At 36.6% G+C, this 22,604-nt stretch overlaps 1 protein-coding gene across 1 annotated transcript; it reads right to left on the reverse strand.

The window, feature by feature from the left end:
• Nucleotides 1-5,383: 5,383 nt before the first annotated feature.
• Nucleotides 5,384-21,452, reverse strand: Fitm (acyl-coenzyme A diphosphatase Fitm). Its single transcript, XM_071664664.1, has 5 exons — nucleotides 20,514-21,452; nucleotides 17,073-17,260; nucleotides 13,984-14,153; nucleotides 9,889-10,006; nucleotides 5,384-9,313 (listed from the first exon to the last, which is right to left on the reverse strand). The coding sequence occupies exons 1-5, from the start codon at nucleotides 21,088-21,090 to the stop codon at nucleotides 9,113-9,115; spliced, it is 1,254 nt and encodes a 417-aa protein (XP_071520765.1). The 5' UTR covers nucleotides 21,091-21,452; the 3' UTR covers nucleotides 5,384-9,112.
• Between the last annotated feature and the right edge of the window lie 1,152 nt (nucleotides 21,453-22,604).

The following is a 22,604-nucleotide window of genomic DNA, read 5'->3' on the forward strand; positions in this document are numbered from 1 at the left end:
TCAATTCAGGCATCATACAATAACGTGCCTAGTTCCATGATAACAAAGTGCAGAGGTTATATGGTATGCCTTGGGCCTGAGACTAAGATCTTCCAAAAAGATAAGGAAAGGAGTGAAAACGGATATTCATATGGCTTTGCTTATGGTAGAGGACATGGCCTTATGAGAATACTCACACAGAGGAAGGACTTGCAGAATAAATGAAATAAAGCAAGGAAAAGCTTTCCCCTTTGATGAAGACTTGCCTCTTGCTCCAGACCATCCACCCCTGAAGGTCAGATACTCAAAGCCACACAAGGGGAAGGGGATCAAACAGAACCGAACAGGTACCTGTGGACCAAGGTGTTTGTCATGTGCCAAAAATCCCTTGTAATCTTATACAATTAATGGTTGTCTCAAAAGGCAGATTTAGAACCCAAGCTGGTAAAGACTTAAAGGGGTTTAAAAAAAGGTTAAAGAAAATTGTTTGTTTTAACCTGAAAAGTATGTTGCTTTGATTGAAACACTCTTAAATGATTATTTGTAAATGTAAGTTTCACTAAGCAAGAAACTTTGGTTTTGGATGAACCTTTATCCGGAGGTTGATATTCCAATATGACCCTTTTGGATGCATATTTTGTTTCCAGTGCCAGCTCCTTAAAATTGTCATCTTGCCATGAAAAATGAAATTGTTCATAAGACCTTATCCATTACGTTTTTTCCATGAAAAGATGCTAAACTTTCCAATATCTGGCTCTGATTGTGGTTCAAACTGATACTATATGGTGAAAAATATGATTATTGAAAAAAAAAAAATCATGGATTATCCTTTCATCATTGTTTGCCATTACCTACGATAGTGAGATAGTGCCAGAAGCAGATGAAGAAGTGGCCTCATTCACTCATTTCCACTCTGCTCTCTTATATCTAATGTACCAAAACCTAGCCCCCAAGCCACAGCTAGTCCCCACAAACCTTTCTGTAGTTTCCCCTGACCTTCATATCCCTGGTTCATTCCATTGACAACACATTGACCCTTGTATACCACATTGCTCCTATTCATTGTATGCCATGTATGCCTTGTATCCTTCTGTATGTTGAGGCCTTGAGCACTCAAAACCTATTTCACTCCACCCTTCCATTTCCAGTTTGGTCTCTCCTGTCTTCTTCTTCCTCCACTTCTGACACATATAGACTCTTTGTCAACCTCTCTTCACTCATTCTGTCCATATGTCCAAGCCAGTTCAACACACCCTCTTCATCTCTCTCAACCATACTCTTCTCATTACCACACCTCTCTCTCTACCTATCATTTCGTAATCAGACTCCTCATACCACATGTTGTTCTCAACCATTTAATTTCCAATACATATACCCTCTTCTGTACTTTCTCATCAATAGCCCATGCTTTACATCCATACAACACTGTAGGGATTACTATTCTATCATCATGCCCATCACTTCCCTCACCAACAATGACTTCTTACACAGGCCTGGGCAGTTTGCTGTATGGTTGTCAAATCCCTGTGATTGGGCACCCACTTACCTATATTTTATGACAATTGAAAGTGGTGAATTTTGATGGAGTCAACCCTATTCTCTGAAGAATGAGAGATTCCTTTAGTTAGGAACCCTTTCCTTAAAAAGTCTCATGATGTTTTATTTCTCTTGTAGCTAACTTTGTTTGAGTTGCTTCTCTGTAACTTCACCCTGAAAATGCAGCCTCTGTATCAGTTGTCTACAATAGACACTATCAAAAGCATTCAAGCAGTTTGAAAACACAACTCACACACTCCTCTCTCTCTACTGTGATGTTACTTTCCAAGCCAGTCGGAAATTTATCATGTACGAGCTTTCCCTGAAACTACATTTTCCTCATCAATAATTTATGCCAGTTAAGAAATCCTATATATGATTTGTGATTATCTTTAGTACCTTGTAAATAGTTTTGTTAGTGACACAGGTGTGTAGATCAGTCACTTCTCTGCTACCCTATTCAAAGACTAGTACTGTATTAGTTCTCCCCCATTCCATTGAATATACCCTCTTCAAGAAGCATTTAAAATATCCCAGCAACTTGTTGAGGATATCTGAACTTGTCTTGAGTACAAAAGACATAATGTCTTATGGTCTGTGGGCTTTGTGCAAGTCCAGCTTCCAAAGTGAATCGTCTCACTTTCCTAGGTTTCATTTACGTGCTCTCCAAAATATCATCCCTTTCCTATTCTAATAACATCATACATTTTAAGCGTTCTGAGGTAAATATACTCAAAACTGTATTGTATTTATATTTTCACATTTATCCTCATACATATCTGTAAGTTTTGCTTTTGAGTTCTTTCAGTATTTTTATACTAATAATTTTTCCCTTTACATTTGATATGATTTGATAAATAAGCTATTTCTCATACTTCTCAACTTCGTTTACTCATAATTTAAGTATTTCTGATCTTCTTTAGCTTTCTGTTATAGTCTTGTTTCTGTTGTCTCCTGTATCTCATCCACAGCAAGTGTCTGGATTCTTGTGTCTGTTTCTATCCTTTTAAATCATTCATTGCTTCTTAACAGTACTGACCTTTGGTCCATCCTTTCTGCCGGTATCCACATTACTGCACTGTAGACTTTTCACATTATAGCAGTGTTCAATCCTCAGATTCATATTTTCACCCTTCCTTATGTCTTTTTAATATAGGAACAGGAACAGAAACTGAAGAAAAACTTCAGTTTCTGTTCCTGTACTTTCTCCTGGTTTTGGTCAGCTCCTTATCCATTATTGTTATGTGTTTCAGTACACATTCTACCCATGAGCACTATTTACAATTTTTGTCTCTCCCAAGTTGAGGTCTGAATACAGATAATACTCTCAACATTAAGCATCAGTATTTGAAGAACAGATACATCCTTGATGATAAGTTTATACCTTAAACCAATGTGACTTGCATTAAGAAGCTGGTACCAAAAAGTTTCTTTTACATAGGAGATTGAATTTCTTTTTGTTTTCATGTTACTGCAGTGGACTTTTCTGAGTGAAAACTTTCCCATCACTGGACAACTTACTTTACCAATTCTTGCACCATCATGATTATTCCTTCAATAATCTTTACAAAAATTTCCATTTGTCTTTCTGGCCTCATACATATTCGCCATTTCCTGCATTACCAAGGGAGCATTAGGAACAGAGGACTGAACCACAAAAGGCCTTTTTCTATAATTTCTCAGAAATTGATAGCTTTTTTCACAGAAGTTTGAGAAGCTCTAGTCTGATGCACTTTTCTCTAATCTCTCCCTGTCATTGTGTATCCCTCTAGGAACAAATCCAGTCTAATATCCTAATGATGTCTTGCTGAATCTCATTATCAATCTTTAAATTCAAGTTCCTGATCATTTCCCTCAAATCCATTTGCAATTTTGCTCGTGATCTTCATGTAATAAAGGTTGAGCATCCCTAATCTGAAATGCTCCAAAATCTGAAACCTTTTGAGCAGTTACATGACACTACAAGTGGAAAATTCCACATGTAAACACATTATTTCTTCAATGTATTAATGGTATTTCATATATTTTTTTTACTGTTAATTATATGTGAATAAGTGTAAGTGTTTTAGTTATCTGGGAGTGGGTCTGGCAGCGGATGGAACCATGGAAGCGGAAGTGAATCATAGGGTGGAGGAGGGGGCGAAAATTCTGGGAGCCTTGAAGAATGTTTGGAAGTCGAGAACATTATCTCGGAAAGCAAAAATGGGTATGTTTGAAGGAATAGGGGTTGCAACAATGTTGTATGGTTGCGAGGCATGGGCTATGGATAGAGTTGTGCGCAGGAGGGTGGATGTGCTGGAAATGAGATGTTTGAGGACAATATGTGGTGTGAGGTGGTTTGATCGAGTAAGTAATGTAAGGGTAAGAGAGATGTGTGGTTATAAAAAGAGTGTGGCTGAGAGAGCAGAAGAGGGTGTTTTGAAATGGTTTGGTCACATGGAGAGAATGAGTGAGGAAAGATTGACCAAGAGGATATATGTGTCAGAGGTGGAGGGAACGAGGAGAAGTGGGAGACCAAATTGGAGGTGGAAAGATGGAGTGAAAAAGATTTTGAGTGATCGGGGCCTGAACATGCAGTAGGGTGAAAGGCGTGCAAGGAATAGAGTGAATTGGAATGATGTGGTATACCGGGGTCGATGTGCTGTCAATGAATTGAACCAGGACATGTGAAGCGTCTGGGGTAAACCATGGACAGTTCCGTGGGGCTTGGATGTGGAAAGGGAGCTGTGGTTTTGGTGCATTATTACATGACAGCTAGAGACTGAGTGTGAACGAATGGGGCCTTTGTTGTCTTTTCCTAGCACTACCTCGCACACATGAGGGTGAGGGGGTTGTTATTCCATGTGTGGCAAGGTGGCGATGGGAATAAATAAAGGCAGACAGTATGAATTATGTACATGTGTATATATGTATATGTCTGTGTGTGTATATATATGTATACATTGAGATGTATAGGTATGTATATTTGCGTGTGTGGACGTGTATGTATATACATGTGTATGTGGGTGGGTTGGGCCATTCTTTCGTCTGTTTCCTTGCGCTACCTCACTAACGCAGGAGACAGCAACAAAGCAAAATAATAATAATAATAATAATAATAATAATGTGTAATTCTCTTCCTCTTCAGCTGGAAGAGGGTCCTTTGTTGTACAATTAAGCTTTATTCAATGAGTATTTGTGTTATGTCAGCATCTAACTTGTAACACAGGTGTTTGATCATAGATTCATGGAAAATGAACAATATTACAGTTTATCCAATAGGAACTAGGATGGGAGTTATAAGCGCTAGTACACTAGTTTTTATTATCGGGCAATGAAAGGGAAGTATAAGAATAAACTAGAAGAGTGGGCAAAAGATAAAAATTTTAAGTGTTTAGTCAGTATATTGTTGAAGGATGGAGAAATAAAGGATAACTGGATAATATACAGATTTTAATTGATGGAGGAGAATACAAGAAAGTAAATGTTTGAATTTCCCAGTTTGGTAAGAATCGAAGAGGGAGTGATTAAATGTACTTTATCTTTTGACTGTGTAATGAATTTCCAGCTGCATTCCTGAAAAGAATCAATTCTGCAGCAAAATATGAAAATGGAAATTGGTCCTTTTTTACTACCTTTTTATTCAGGCAAAACCATCAAGTTTCTGTGTGTAGCATTATTATTTCTTAAAAAGGGGGGAGAAGAAAAATAAAAATTATATATTTTCGGGTGATACCTGCAGGACAGCATGAACTTTTCAAAGTATAACGGATTTCTTACTCCTTAAACTCATAATAATGGATGAAAAAAATAAAAAGGCTAGATTTAAAGAAACACTATGCAGCACCACAGTGCTAACTTCAGAGCATTCATCTAAAACATCATAAAGTATCATTATATATCTTTATTTATGCATTAAAATACATACCACACACTCATAATGATGAATGAACTGTAAAGGGTGTGAACAGAAATTGAAGCACTGTTTTTATATGGACACCAAGTTGTCTCATGTTTCAAACTCATAAACACACATCAAAAACATTATGCATTATTATCATTTATTTATGTGTTAAAATACATAACACACACTTGTAAAGCATATCTTGACACCATAATATCCATAAATTACTTAATGGTGAACAAAGGGTAGAAAAAGAAAAGAAATAAGTGAATCACGTATGGCAGCAGTAAGCTGAATGAGTCATTATTTATAGGCGTGAGCTTTCAGCGAGCCACTGCATGGGAATGGCACATTATGGGACCATGGTGCCATGTCATGGTTGGAGTTTAGTTGATGCATTAGGTGGGATGTATAAACTTCTTTCTGATACCTGTGGACTGTAGTTGTATCTTGTAGAGAAAGAATATTGCATATAATGACTTTAATTGTAATTCACAGCCAAAGGGTTAAAGCATGTTGATCATGATACACGAGAACTTCCAGTAGCTGAATGCAAGCACATGAAGCTGATTGCTGAAAAGAAAAATTGTCGCAGTAGTAGCAAAGATTGAAATTGAAGTTCGAATGATGAATGAAGTTATGAAAGGATTTAATTAGATTGTTCTTGGATGGAATAGATACACAAACTTGACTGATATGAATGGGATTGGGTAGGTGAAGTGGGTACAGTAGGAGCAAGTATGGAGTTCTAGATGAAACAACACTTAGATTAGTATGTGGTGGGAAATGCATTTCAGATTTAGAAAGAGAAAATGTATTCTGTTAGTGGAGTTCTAGATGAAACAACACTTAGATTAGTATGTGGTGGGAAATGCATTTCAGATTTAGAAAGAGAAAATGTATTCTGTTTATATAGTGTTGTATCCTTTTTTACTTATCTCCATCCTTTCTGACCTTTACCTTCCTTCTTGATATCTTATTCATTACCAAGGAAACATTTAGTGAATGCTTTGTGTGGGAAAACCAAACCACAATTTCAAATTCTTCAGCAACCTCTTTCATTTAAAGGTATGATGATGTTAACTGAAATCTTTGGTAAAAGGTTCTACATGTATCACCATGCTCTAATGTAAGAACAGCACATGATTAAAAGATATAAAAAATAACTTTTGACAAAAAAGATAAATGAGATTATATGCTTAGAAGGTTAATAATCAGTAAGTTTATCAGAGGAGTAAGAATTGTATTAAAATTTGCATAATTATCTGTTCATTTAAAGGCATCTGAAAAATACATTCTGATTCCCTACTGGCTAATGCCAAGGTAATACTGATATGAAGCTTAAAAGTAAAAACATTAAATAAAAAGCAAAGTCAGCATATCACCACTTTTCAAAGTGATAAGATTACCAAATGAAGAAATAACCTGTATGGTCATTTTCAATAATGAACTGAAATACAGTAGCGTATTAATGTTATCAGAAATATGGATTTGTTAATCCTTTCACTATCCACCACTGGTATATTAGATGCTAGTTACCATTTCCAACCAGGGCAGGATTAATAATAGTGCCTGAGGAGTACAGGGCAGGAGCCCTACATCTTGGTGGGGGCCTTGAGCTTTACCTTTATTTGCCATTGATTTTATTCATCAATTGCCAAGTAATTGCCATGCAACAAGAACACTGGAAAAATAATATTCATCAATAGAATACAATTAGAATTATGACTCAAGGATATGATTTTTTATAGTTTCTCAAAGTCAAAATTGACCCATGTGATTCCTCATCTTAAAAATAAAAGTCCATTCATCTCTCATAACACTGAGGCCATTTCTCTCCTTGCCTAAGCACAGAATCCTTTCCCTTCTTTTTAATACAGATTCTATTAACATCTTTTTCTCAATAGAGTTCCATACACATTTGAATTGAAAAATTTGGAGGTTGGGGGAATACAAGAGGGAGTGACCACGGCTATAGGCAGCCATAATCTGACCCGCTTCTAAACTTATTCCAAGCAATAACAAAAGGAAGTGAAAAGTTCATCTGTTAGCAAAGAATATGTAGTATTACAAAATCATTCAGAACCCTCTTGATTTACGGTGATGCTGAATTTAATATTCATGGTTTCAAAGAAAAAATAAGATTGGTCAGGATCTAGAGGTTCTGTGCTGAAATTAGACACAATATCATTTCATGAGTTCATCAAATTACAATAAGGAATTTTGACGAACTGATTATAGATATTTCTTTTCACAGAAATGAAAAATCCAGAGCAAATAATTCCTCAATTTACCCAGGGCTTCAGTTAAAGGAGGCATCACAGCAAAATAAGAGGCAAATCCATTCTTCACAATTTGAAACTCTATCATTATTTCCTGGCATTATCTAGGGTGCATTATATACAAATGGACAAAGAATATGTTGTACATACAAATGAAAGCAAGACATGGAAAAAATGTATCACAGGCCTTGTATCAACAATGACAGCAGAGTAAAGTTAACTTAAGGTATTTATAAACACTCAATGCACAATTATATAGGAGTTTACTCCCTTCTTTTCTGGTCAGTAGATATAAATATACTCTTTGGTGGGCAAGTGAGGTTAGACCAGATTCAAGGATTCAGTGACTAGAAAACATCACTAACAGATGAATCTTTGTTTCTATGGAGCACCAAACAAATGACTCAATAATTTATTATGATGTTCATACATTATAACAGGTGTTACTGGATTCCATCAGTTCATGGTTACACCGTGAGCAAAAAATCAAGTCTTGTCGAGAAACTTCTCTCCAAAAAAGGCCATAATTCTCCTGTTACTAGAAGTAGTACAGCCTTGAAACAGCAGGCGTACTTTCATATTGTGTTAAAATGATCTTGAAATTAGGTAATGTTAAAGAAACATCTCAAGCAGAAGTAACAGCGATCATATATATGTTTAGGTTGTATAAACAACAGAAATCACATACAGCCACACCAAAATAACAAGATCAGTAAATCACCACCAAGTACTAACTTTCCAGTGGTACTTATGATGACTCATACTAGTGTTGTACAAAAGATTTCAGAAAGGGCAAAATATGTGGCAAATGAGTTATTTGGAAAATTTGTGTGAGAGTAATCCTGTACAAAACAGGTACAGGCAACGTACATTAAAGCATAAATAAAACAATAAAGAAAGACATCCTGATTCATTCATAAATAGGTTTCATTGACCTCATGGGATTCATAATCCTGCAATCTTTGAATCAAAGATTTAAAATTAAAGCACAAATTACAAAATGTGTCATAAACAAGAAGGGGCATGTGTATCTTTTGAAGTTTTCTTCAATCCTTTAAAGAATTACTCTTGAAAAAACTAGTGACATACACTGTTTTATGGAATTTGAAAGGTTCACTAACAATGTACAAATCTTCCTGTGTTAAGTAAAAATGACAACTTTAGAAATGAATGCTGCATTTTAGTGTTTAAAGAGAGGGTTCATTATATTTTGTAAGATTTCTGTATTAATGGAAACATTGCTGTTCAATAATCACCTAAACAAACTGCCAATTACTACATCTACTAGACTTCATAAAAAATAATACAGTATATGGCGTGATTTACAGCATGAAAGTTATTAACTTTTTTACAATACCTTTGATTCAGAGAAAAATGTCTAGCTTTCCAAAAGCTTAAGATGTCCTCTAAAAGCTGAGAGGAAAAAGAAAATCTACCTCCTCCAAGATCTACCTGGGCCAGATTCACCATAAGGTCCATTCCTAGGCAAACCCCGTACTTCAGATACCTCTCCAAAATCCTCAAGACCAGACTTATCCTCTTCTCGTTCTGAATCTTTTCTCTTTTCCTCTTTATCCTTTTTCAGGCCATATAAAGGCATCCCCATAAAAGTAGGTAAGCTATCTTTATGTTCCTGTAAAAAGAAAAGAAAATCAGACTTTAACAATTAGATACACATTATTTGTAGAGTGTATAATCTGTATAAAATATACTGCTCTACTATTGCAAAAACTATTGCTTCCTTGATCACACTGTTATCCCTCTATGTGTGCTTATAAACACTTTTCATCCTTGTAACAACAACCATATTTCATCAAACTCATTTATTCCCCTAATTTATTCATCTAAGTTTTGTATTGCTCCAATCATTCTCTCCCTTTTTATTCACAATTTTTACTTTTATAACAGAAGGAGATTGTTTGATGATTAACAAAACTTACTGTGTAAAGATTTATATGACAAGTATCAGATGAGCCCATACAGTACAACCTCTTATAAATGCATTGATTTGAATTCAGTAGGCACAAAGAAATTCGGTAACAATACCTTCTGTAGGCAGAAAACTAACTGCAAAGGAAAACCAAAATTTAAATTTTTTATCTGGAGATTGATATAAATCAATGTACTTTGAGGAACTGTGTTGTTAAAATTCCTCAAAAACAAATGAAGTACAGGTACTCTAAAGCATAATGACCAAACATGACTTGCCTTGCAGATTGAAGTACGTCTTCTGACTGGAGCTTCTTTAGTTTTCTCTTTTAAATTCTGATACTGGAACAGACCAGAACCAGGCAAACCAGGGGATGCATCAGCTTTGAACCATACTCTAGAAATCATATTGTGGGTAAATGCATTTATTTAAACAGAGCATTTGAGGTGAAATATATGAGAGTAACGAGAGGTAGCAAGACTGGATGAAAATGATGCATCCCATGCAAACCAAATGTATATGTACAATTTCATAGAGTGACGTGTTTGTAAATGTGTAGAAATTTATACTCATACAAGAGAAAGAGATGAAATACTAGTGCCAAGTGTAAGGGGCTATAACTGGAGTGAAGTAAAAAGTAAATAAGTGGACAACACAAGCTTTACAAAAAAAAAAAAAAAAAAAAAAAGGGTGAAACATGAGAGTGAATATGGAAAGATAGATTTGATGATTGTACAAAAATCACGAGTTAAAAATGGTACCAAGAATGTCAAATTCTGAGACTGAAAAAATGAAACAATGTAGAAGAATGAGTTGTGGACAGGCAAAAAAAAAAAAAAAAAAAAAAAGGCCACATTTGTTCACACTCAGTCTCTAGCTGTCATGTGTAAAGGACCAAAACCACAGCTCCCTATCCACATTCAGACCCCACGGACCTTTCCATAGTTTACCCCAGACCTTTCACACGCCCTGGTTCAGTCCACTGACAGCATGTTGACCCCCATATATCACATCGTTCCAATTCACTCCATTCTTTGCATGCCTCTCACCCTCCTGTATGTTCAGGCCCTGATTGCTCAAAATCTTTTTCACTCCATCCTTCCACCTCCAGTTTGGTCTTCTGCTTCTTCTTGTTCCCTCCACCTCTGACACATATATCCTCTCTGCCAATCTTTCCTCACTCATTCTCTCCATATGTCCAAACCATTTCAACACACCTTCTGCTCTCTCAACCACACTTTTTATTTCCACACATCTCTCTTACCCTTTCATTACTTACTCTATCAAACCACCTTACACCACATACTGTCCTCAAATATTTCATTTCCAACACATCCACCCTCCTCTGTACAACCCTGTCTATAGCCCATGTTTTACAAACATATAACATTGTTGGAACTACTATTCCTTTTTTTTTTTCATACATATTTACCATTTCCTGTTTAGCGAGGTACAGTTAAGAACAGATGACTTAGCCTTGGAGGGAAAAATTCTCACTTGGCCTCTTTCTCTGTTCCTTCTTTTTGAAAGTAAAACAAGAGAGGAGGATTTCCAACACACACACACACACACCCAGTTACCATCTACAACACACAGGGAATTCATGTGCAGTATTCTTTCTCCTCCCTTATCCCCATGGATCTATATATCAGTGGATGAAGAGAAGAGGTTATTATTGCATTTCTTTTGAATAAAAGAATGCTTCACCTTATGGATAACATACTTGATAGATTACAGGGAGTGATAAATGGTGAATGGGAATGGAATGAAGGGAACTTTTTCCAAGCCTAACATGTTTGATCCCTTGCCTGAATAACCTCAGCTTAGGAATGGTCAAATCAAGGATTGGAAGAAGAGGTTGCCTTTGAGGAAGAGGGGATAAATGCATCCATTCCCACAACATTCTCTGCTACGTGTCTGGTGGAAACTAAAGTATCATCACACAAGAGAGAGTAATTTACCCAAGAAAAGTTATTTTTTTTAAAGTTATTCCAGTCCGCCCAGTTTAGGAACCAACACTTACATTTAGAAGGTGATATGCCTTTAAAATAGAAACATATACGAGAGTGTGGTCAGATGAATCAACTGAGGTGTGAGACTGTGCTGTTACACACTGGAGGATCAGAGGTGAAAAGCAGTCCAGAATATTAGAAGAGTGGTCAGAAAAATGGGTAGGGTGGGTGATAATTTGCTCTATACCATTGAGCATGGAGAATGTGAGGGCTTCAGTCCCCCACCAACCATATGAGAGATATTTAACAATTTCCTAAGGAGAACGCTGAAATCCCCTCTGTAGTGGGCGAGAGGAAGTCATGGCCTCATGGTTGGGAGAGAAACTTTAAGACTGATAACATTAAAGTTTAGAGACTCAAGGTCCTTGAGGCATACAAAAGGTATGCTGATGTTGAAATAAGCACAGACACTACCTCTGGAGATTATAGTTGGATATGAGAAAGAGGACAAACAATTGTGTCTAAGAGAGAGATAAGGTATTATGATAGCTACAAGACAGATGGTGTTCAAAAGAAGAGAGCTTTCCACGAATGTTGGTATAGTAAACAGAAAAAGAGGCAGGTCTATCAGAGTGGGAAAGGTCATGGGAGGGGCCATTACTACCACTGTTGGAGCCCTCCCTCCCACTGGCAGTGGAGTCAGGAGGGAGCTCAGAGGTTCTTGGTGCCCCATGATACTAAGGACTAGGGGCCTTAGGTTTATTGTATCAAAGTCACATATAAGAGCAACTGTGCAAGCAGGAAATGGCAAGAGAACTTATGTGAAGAAAATAAGTGAGGTCTGAGTAGGTGTATGGTGCTTGTAAAGAGAAGATGGCAGAACTAGCCAAGTAGTCCCATTTGATGTAACAGAAAGAGAGTCCAGCAATCCTAACATGAAGGGAGTATGATGGTTTCAGGCACTACTTTAATGTCCACAGCTAGATCAGCCAGAGTGTGAGGAAACTAGATATGACAGAATGGAATGAGGGAAGAAAGCCAAAAGAGGAAAAGCGGGACATCAAACCCTAATGCCAAAACCCTATAAAAGCTTTTGAGATATCGAGGGCTATTCTATTGGATTCCCTAAAGTCTCTAAGAGAGGATGATGAGACATTAATAACAGGAAAGGATAATGACAGTGGATCTTGCCAGGTAAAAACCTTGCTCTTGAGATTCAGGGTGTTTATGGAAATGGGTGCTTAGGTGATATTCAAAGGCTTTGAAAGAAGTAAAAGTTAAAAGAATGGACAATAGCCAGGGGGGTTGGAAATATTAAACATGAAAAAGCAATATAAGAAGAATGTTTATAATCTTATATTCTGTTATGACTGTTCCATGTGTTTAGCATCCTTTTTTCCATTTGCCATGCATCATCTGTTTGTGTAGCAACATAAACATTCAAAACAAAGGTATATAGTATACAAAAAGCAGTAAAAATATAAATATGATGGTCACACATATATCTGGTATAATATCTGGTTTCGGTGCATTATACATGACAGCTAGAGACTGAGTGTGAATGAATGTGTCCTTTGTTGTCTTTTCCTAGCGCTACCTCACGTGCGGGGGGGGGGGTGTCATTTCACGTGTGGCGGGATGGTGATGGGAATAAATAAAGGCAGCAAGTATGAATTATGTACATGTGTATATATGTATATGTCTGAGTATGTATATGTATGTATACGTTGAAATGTATAGGTATGTATATGTGCGTGTGTGGACGTGTATGTGGGTGGGTTGGGCCATTCTTTCATCTGTTTCCTTGCACTACCTTGCTAATGTGGGAGACAGCGACAAAGTATTTTTATTTATTTATTTTGCTTTGTCGCTGTCTCCCGTGTTTGCGAGGTAGCGCAAAGAAACAGACGAAAGAAATGGCCCAACCCACCCCCATACACAATGTATACACACACACATGTCCACACACGCAAATATACATACATATACATCTCAATGTACACATATATATACATACACAGACACATACATATATACCCATGCACACAATTCACACTGTCTGCCCCCATTCACAAAGTATAATAAATATATCTTAAACACAGTGGACTAGTCTACGAAGACCTTGGTAAGGACTTTAAGGGGTTATTATTACACAGCTTAACTCAAGTTCAAAAAGTCATTGAAATTGTAAAAAAAAAAGAAAAAAAAAAGAAAAAAAAAATCTGCAGCTCTTCATAAACTTGAAGGTGCTTTCATTACATAATTTGTAATAGAGGGAAGAATTCCAATAAAAATTTACATCTCTTTGCATTTGATAGCTACAATTCTAATATCATTAAAACAATGACTATCTGCACAGTGAAAAAGTATTCTCCCCACTCCAAGTAATAATCTTACATCGACATTAAAAGTGCAACTTACTTGTATGTTAGATACCATGTTGCTATAGCGATAGCACCCCCAGCAACCTTCTGTGGCATGGTGTGGAAGAATATTATGGTGCATGTCAACATTACATCACTTAGAACACTCATGAGTGTCATGATGCAAAAGATGCCCCGGATATATGGTGTAAACTGTTCGTAGTTCATCTGAAATATCAGATAAGCATATGTGCTTACTCTCTGGTTTAAATTAATAAGGGAGATACTGAAAGTTATAATGTAAATTGTTGCCAAACTAAAAGTAGGCAGCTTCAGGCATTAATCTAGATAAATATCCAGGGTTTCCAGGGTCATAAATAGTTTATTTTTCAAAATTTTCATTCCATTATTGAATGTTCCCTTCTGGTTAGTTAGAGGTTAGTTACACATAACTTCCTTTCCCTAAAACCATGCTGTCTCTCACTTATGAAATTTCTCCTCTGTAGAAAGTTATCCACATGTTCTTTAACGATCTTTTCCAGAGCCTTGCACACCATAATTATCAGTGAGACTGGTCTGAAATCAACACCTGTTTTCTGTATTCTTTCTTATATATAGGTATGACGCATACCCTTTATCATTCACATGACACTTTGCTTCTATCCACTGATGTCTTGAGAAATAATTCAAGAAGTTCATATAAATTTCCTGCACATATCCTTAGTACATGGTAAAATTTCATCAGGACCATTTGCCTTATATGGGTCAAGCCCTTTCAGTATAGTGTTCAAACCTCTTCTTGATATCTCACTAATTTCCAAAGCCTTCCCATTACATCTCTGGTGTTGAGGCTATGGCATCCACACATATAATTTTTCCTGAATCCCTTAGCATGATGCTGCACCTTGGCTGACAACTGACTAATGATGAATTTATGGAAAAGTTTTGGGTTCTCACCTGCCTTTTCCACAATATTCTTTTCAAAATTTCACTGTTCCTCCTTTCTTATCTTGCTACACTCATTCCAAACTCTCTTATAACTTGCAAATGGTGATTGGCTACAGAGCCATCTATATCTTTCTCACTGCACATCTCAAAGCTCTTTTGCTGTATGACGCCTTTTATAGAATCATTCCTTCCTTTCTTACTGTCCCCTTTGTATTCGAGTCTTGAGGTACCTATGCTTCTATTCCTTCATTATATATTTCAGAAAACCTCTCAACATAATACCCTGGTTCCTGGCGACTGAAACCCATTTCCAAACCTATATTACCCTAGATTCTACAGTAATGTAGATTAGGTACCTCAATAATTTCTAGGCTCTAGAAATTATTGAGGTTTGCATAGTTTCCATGTTTATGTTTCCTCTTTATTTCCTGTCTTACCTCTTCTCTTTTAATGACCTCTTTTACCACATATTCAAACTTGAGCATTAGATAATCACTTCCAACTAGTGTATCATACATAATCTTCTCAATATCCATGCTAGTATGTGTGAAGATAAGATCTAGTAATGATGGTGTATCAGTCCCTCTCATCCTAGTATGTTCACTGACATACTGGTTCAAGCAATATTACTGTATACACTAAAAACTTGTCTCCATGACTCCTTATCACCATGTGAATCTAATTCCCCAAGCTATCTCTTCATAATGAAATCCCCCATTATCAATACTTTACCCATCTTTAAGGAGTGGGTGTTTCACTGCTTCATGTATCATCCTGATTGTTCCTTCAATGTTATCATTGTATATTTGTAGTTCTTTGGAGGATTACATAACACCACCATGCTCTTCTTCCCTACAGTTACTATTCCCATTACATAATGGGCTATCTTCCAATATATCTTTAAACTTTAGGCTTTCTTTTATCAAGAGGGAAAATCCTTCCCCTCCTTTGCCTTCTCTTTCCTTTACTGCTATCAGAACAGGTGAAAGTTTATCTCTTCAGTAAGCTTAGTTCCTTGGACTCTAATATTACCAGTTGCACTCTCCCTTATACGATCCTTGAATTCCAGTTATGAACTATCAATCCAACAACATTTAAATACATTACTTTCAGTCTGACAAGACCATTTCCAAACACTCCCCATTCTCTGCACTTCCAGTGGCCTTTTCCATCATCTTGCCATGTATTGCATCACCATTCTTTTTTTGTCTTGTGACTGATAACCTGTGCCTCCATGTCACAAAAGAAAAGATAAAGAAAGAAATAAAGTACCTACAAGCATTTTTCTAGAGCTGGTAGATGTACACATTCATTCTCCAACAATGACGCCCAAAGGAAGATCAAAATGCCCAATATTGGACTTAAAATTGAAAACTGGTGAACAATGAATATGCCCTAAAATTTATGAAAAAGCAGTGCCTGAGTAAATCTTCTTGCAAATATTAGTATAAGCATAGGAATTTTCACCATAACTCAGGAGTAGAGTAATAACAACAGCATTTCCATACTTTGTTATTAACAATCAAGACAATAAGCCTGAATCTACCTTACAAAATACTGGAATAATTTTATTAAAAAGTTGTATTAAAGTATCATGCATGACACTGGGAGACACAAGTGGAAATGTCTTTCTAGGTTTCTGTATGTTTATTGTTAAATGATTCTAATGTATCACTTGAAACAAAAATATTCATAAATTTGGAGTTTATGGCAAGACCTACTCTGCAACTACACCACTGAATATTTCTATGTAGCTCCTCCAACTTTAGTACATCAACTTCCAGTTTTTGCTGATGTAACCAGTAAGGCAATACATGATTTTAAGTTAACACTATCATTATATATCATATAATCCTAAGAACCCTTCTCCATAGGTTCCTGCAACTTCAAGGCTATACTACAATCAGTAACATGGAAAGGATAGACTCCTATGAAGTGAGAAGTTCTTCAACAGCTTTCCATTCAGATGATGCAACTTTGTTGAAGGTGACTTTTTGTTTGCAACATAACCACAAGCAAGAGGAATCTGGTAAAGCCAGGTAATATCAAATGAGAGGACATACAAAATACTTTTATTTTCATTCATGTATAAGGTAGGATGAAATTAGGCTTCTGCCACAATGGAATAATGGCTGCTTTTTTACCATTAGAAGAAAAAATTAAGGGGGAACAATGATGACTGAACATGGAATGACAGACCTTCAGTGTAACCATGTCCTCAGCAGAAAGACCCTCCAAAGGTGTTTTATCCTCTGAGGCATCACTCTGGACTTCCCCACGTTTGTGGTCCTCTATCCGTATCTGGTCGCGTATTCCCTCCCAGCCTACAATGGCCTTGGCTTCCTCCACAATAAGCAAGTTGATGTAGACTAGTAAGAAGGCATGTCCTGTTGGTGGTATCATACACTTATAAAATAAGTTTTCCATAAACAAAAATATTCAGAAATAATTCAATAACAATTGCGTTTACTGTGTTTGGAAATATGTACTGATATGAATTTCAAATACCATGTGAAAACTGTAAATACTGAACATGGGAGCAAAGGAAAAAATCTAAAATAAATATTGAATAATAACCAACTTGGAATGAGAAATATACTGACTTTGGTCAAGAAAATAATGATAATAAAAGTATAAAAAAGGTCAGTATTAACCTTTTAACTGTAAATAGCTTAAGACCTAGCACCTCCTCTTTCCTTAAGGGGGAGGGGGGAAGTAGAATCAGGAGAAAAAAGAAAAAAGTGCCGCATTGTGACCACAGTACTTTTCCCTTATACAGAAGAGTGTAATATTTTTGAGCAAATCATGCAAATAACTTTTATGCAGTTAAGGAATATGGGTGTTGGCACATGTTTACAATGAAATTGGACAACCAATTTTTGTAATTATTGTGAAGGGTTGTATCAAGTATTTTTTTAATTGAGGATGTGTTGGGTTACAGGGTCAAATACTCTGATAATGTTCACTGCCAGTAGCACTGTGCAGGAGGTAGACTGTGTTTGGTTGAATCCATTTAGGGTGTATCATTGAACTCAGTGCATTGTGCAGTGGGTCAAAGCCATGCTGAGTAAGTGAGAGAGAGGTTTTCTTTGACTATTGTGGATAATTTTTTCAGAGTTTGGTTACTAGGGACATAAGTGATATATGGGGGTTAGAGGAGGAGTACGAAACCACACTGCTTTTCCCCAGTCTGATGCTCTGTACATGGATAGGTCTGTGTGGCCTGGATATGGACAGGGATCTGTGGTTTCAGCGCATTACATATGACAGCTAGAGACTGAACGAATGTGGCCTTTTTGTCTGTATTCCTGGTGCTACCTCACTGAAGCAGAGGATAGTGATGCTGTTTCCTATGCGGCAGGGTGGAGATAGGAATGGATGGAGGCAAGCAAGTATGAATATGTACATATATATGTATATGTGCATATGTAGGCGTTTATGTATATAATTGTGTATATGAGTGGATGGGCCATTCTTTGTCTGTTTTCCTGGTGCTACCTCACTGAAGCAAGGGGTAGCGATGCTGTTTCCTGTTGGGCAGGGTAGCACCGGAAATGGATGAAGGCAAGCAAATGAATATATACATGTGTATATATGTATATGTGTGTATGTATATGCATATGTTTGTATATGTGTATATGTTGATATGTATAGGTATGTATATGTGCGTGTATGGGTGTTTATGTACATATATGTGTATATGAGTGTTTCCTGGCATTACCTTGCTAATGTAGGAAACAGCGATCAAGTATAATATATAAAATAAATATAATTATTATTACAAATATTATTATTATCATTATACTATTACATTTAATTGAGGTTTTCTGTGTCAGCGAGGTAGCACCAGGAAACAGATGAAGAAAGAATCTTCCACTCATATACACACGAAAATTTGAATCTTGTTTAAATGTCCTTAGTCATACTGTACTATAACTGTAAGGCTTTACAAGGGTCTTGATCTTAGTATTGTCAGATATATGAGAATGCTATTGTATTTTTCATATTTCTAATTTACGCTATCAATGCAATACTGTTTATTACCATAAAGTAGTTCATATAAGTATCTATTTACAGGAAATCTAATATTAAAAACCATGTAAAGTCTACTGAAGTTTACTATCCTGCTGTGGAAGCAGTGTTGCTTCTTCCCTCTTGACATCTAGGGGTTAACTAAGCCACTAAACCCTATAGTGAGGCTCATGGCCTCTTCCAACCTTCTGTTACCATGCCAATGAAACTGTCAAAATCTCAAATGTATCAGGTTTAAAAGAATTAAAAGTCAGGAACTACAATGAAATACCATGTGAAATAAATATGGAGCTGGTTGGTGAAGGGGTTTAGATACAGTATATCCTCCCAAACCTGGATACCAGTACTTTGAATCTTCCTAGGCCTGGGAGAGAGATAGAGAGAGAGAGAGAGAGAGAGAGAGAGAGAGAGAGAGAGAGAGAGAGAGAGAGAGAGAGTATACATATATACTTATTATCTACGATGAGATTCTGTTGTGATGGCAGGGCTAATCCATAGCACTCCCCACTTGTTTTTACTGTTGTATAACACTATTTTTCATGTCACCCTTAACAGGCAATTGGCAGAAGGCAATTCTAGTGCAGTGCTTACAGAGGCTCCTACCTTATGGATACTAGTACTCTGAAACATACTTAGACTGGACATATTGAAAACGTGTAAGTGTCCAGGTCTTCTCAGGGTTCAATGAGTAAGAGAGAGAATGCTAATACATATGTACCTATAATTAAATTATCATAATTACAATAATAATGCCTGTAATGATATGAAATAAGCTGCCACACTCTACTGTACTAATGTAACATCAGCTGCTTCTCAAAATGAATAACAGTTTAATGAATTTACAACAGATGATTCTGAGTTCTTTCCTGAGCATACATGCTTTTACTTGCATTTGTGGGACTTTTTTGAGGAACACTGATGGGACTGTCTATCTAATATCTGACACTTTTGCTGCTGAAGCTAAGTTTTCAGTGTATGGAAATAGAAGGTTGTGGATATCTTTAGTACACTTATACGAGTCTCCTGGATATGATGTGCTGTGTTTGAAGTTTATACTGTTTTTGCAAACATAATAAGGATTGTATTCAATTCTATACCTAAAATTATGCTCTTTTTGTATTAGCAAAACTCACCCTTTTCATCTGTTCTTTTGGAAAGGACTCTATAAAAATTTGTTATAGAAATGAAATGCATCATCTTTCATTGCAGGAATCATAGAGTAGTTTGGATTTTACCAAAAACAAAAATACAGACTCTTAAACATGAAGTGAAATTCTATTCACAGACCATCTATGTACTAATGATAAATTGATAGAAATATATATGAATAAATCATATTAATAAAGTAACGCTTGATTTTACAAGAAAATCTAGTCCTTTTTCTTAATGTGTGCTATTTCAAATCTAATTCCATACAACCTACACATCAAGATTCTGTGATTTTCTTCTTTCGTCATGGCTTCAGAATGATTTTTGGACACAATTAATATTTTGCACCGGAAATCCCTTATCAAACTCATTTTGATATGAAATACCTTATTTCAATGGTCAGTGCTCTGTGAATGGTTATTCATTTCCTCAATTGTACTCACAGAAACTAAAATTTACCTGATATGTCGAAGGAATGCCAGTGGAAACCACCGCTATTACAGTCATACTTGTTTCTTATGATTGCTCTTCCAAGGCATGACCCTGTTCGATTTTCTACATAGCCAAAGAAACATTGGCTCCAGAAGTACCACAAACATGTACTGACAATTAATCTAGACATGTGTCTTTTTATTACTTCTCGATGGCCACAGCCAATCGTGACGCTCGTCAGGAGGATGAAAGCTCCAACTATCAGAACCATCCATGCCCAACCAACTTTGACAAAATATAGATTAAATACATTATCTCTCTGACCCATGTACACTCTCGGCAGGGGAAGGAAATCACATATCAGTGACCCAAAGAAAAGTCCGATCGAGTAAAGCGTTATCTTGACTTCAGTTTGGATGAAAAGGACTTTACGACAACCATGGACGACAATAAGGCTCAGGACATGTTGAACAGATGCTTGTTCAGGCAAGGGCTTCGTGCCTTTGGCTGCCCAACGACCCTTTTCAATGGGCGACTTGGCGGACCTCAGGCTCTGGTGGGAGGGCCGTGCCCGTTTTGTTGCTGAAGAGGCTGCCGTGGGCATCCTGGCGGACACTGGTGTCAGTGGAGGACTTACTATCTCTCGCCAGGGTCACACGAGAATCACCGAGTCATTGATACACACTAATGTCCGACCGACCACAGTAAACTCGGCCAAATCTATTTCGGGAGGAGCGTCGCAACTGCATCCCTGAGGGCGCTGTTGTTTTTCCTAACTTTCTTTCAGCGTTACGGAGGGTTGATATTGTAGAAATGTGACAAATCTACTGGAAACTAAACTTGGAAACGTTAATTTACAAGTTTTAATACAAGTGCCATCGTCGGGTAACTTCATGACAATGTGCAGGAGGGAGAGTGTTAGTTTTCCTGGACGTCGTCTGTACCGCCCGTGACAGACGACAAAAATGCAAATGCAATTTCCTAATAAAACTAAGATAACTTAAGTTATGGTTTCACACAATAGTATCCAAAGGTAAAAACAGTGCATATTCTTTATTCATAGTGGTTATTGTAAACATGTTTCATAACAATAATAATGTTAAGTAATGCAGACTTGATCATTGGCGCGAAATTTGAAAATGGAATGATCCCTGGTGACCAGGTTAGTGGCCTTATGTTACTACCTGGAAGAAAAGATATAAATATCTTTATTATCTCTTGATTGGACGGTTGGGCTTAGGAAGCTGAGCATTTTGGGAGGAGGGATATAACAGGAGGATACCTGGGAATGCGATGATTACTATTGTTACTCTCCTACTTGCACTTTTGTAAGGAAAGTGTAAGTAAGAAAGTACATAGATCCTTGAACTTAACCGAGTTGCTCCATTGTCAGGCCTCTGCCAAGGAGTGTTAGTTAGAGTTAAGAGTTACTCTGATATGAGCATATGTGAAAAAGAAACATATATACGATAGTTAATTATTCTCACCCAATACTATACAATGGTGACAACATATCACATTCATCTGAATATACTTTAACTAAATGACATTCCTTTCACTCAATATAAGTTATTAAAACGTCATCATATGATAAAACACAAGTAATCATTACTCTTTCTTTACGCACAAAACGACTTTCATTGGAAGACAGTATCTATGATGGATGTTTTGTTATTTGGGCTTCATGCCTATCAGCTACCAGTAATCTTTCACTGAAAACCTAAAAAAAAGACTTTATTGTATTCTTCATTAAGAAATGAAACTAACCTTAACATAAATGCGTTAATCAAGCTGAGGTTAATAGGGTGAGTAGTAGTAGGGAAAAATATACATGAAAATAAAGATTATAACAGTTGTCAAGAGAGAACACTACTGCCATCTGATGATGAATTCACTGAACACGATATCAAATCAGGAATTTTTCTCCCTCTTCAATTTTCTCTCTATCGAATGTTTAAGCTCAACAGCTTGCTACTTAGAGAAACGAGCCAGGCCATAGATAATAATCTTATGTTTTCAAGTATGAACCTTCACTCTCTCGAATCCCCCTCACACAAATCACAGATCTTGTATCTAAAGTGGAGCGGCTTGTGACCCGCTAATTGTACAGGACTTTTT

Source organism: Panulirus ornatus, chromosome 9 (genome assembly GCF_036320965.1).
Source record: "Panulirus ornatus isolate Po-2019 chromosome 9, ASM3632096v1, whole genome shotgun sequence".
Taxonomy (NCBI): Eukaryota; Metazoa; Arthropoda; class Malacostraca; order Decapoda; family Palinuridae; genus Panulirus; species Panulirus ornatus.

Bases quoted from the DNA above. Each gene is read 5' to 3' on its own strand.
- Fitm (XM_071664664.1), bottom strand. From the start codon at position 21,090: ATGCCCACGGCAGCCTCTTCAGCAACAAAACGGGCACGGCCCTCCCAC. The intron at 17,261-20,513 runs GTAAATTTTAGT...TACCACCAACAG, and splicing joins GCATTCCTTCGACATATCAG to GACATGCCTTCTTACTAGTC. The intron at 14,154-17,072 runs GTCTGTCATTCC...CTGATATTTCAG, and splicing joins AGGACATGGTTACACTGAAG to ATGAACTACGAACAGTTTAC.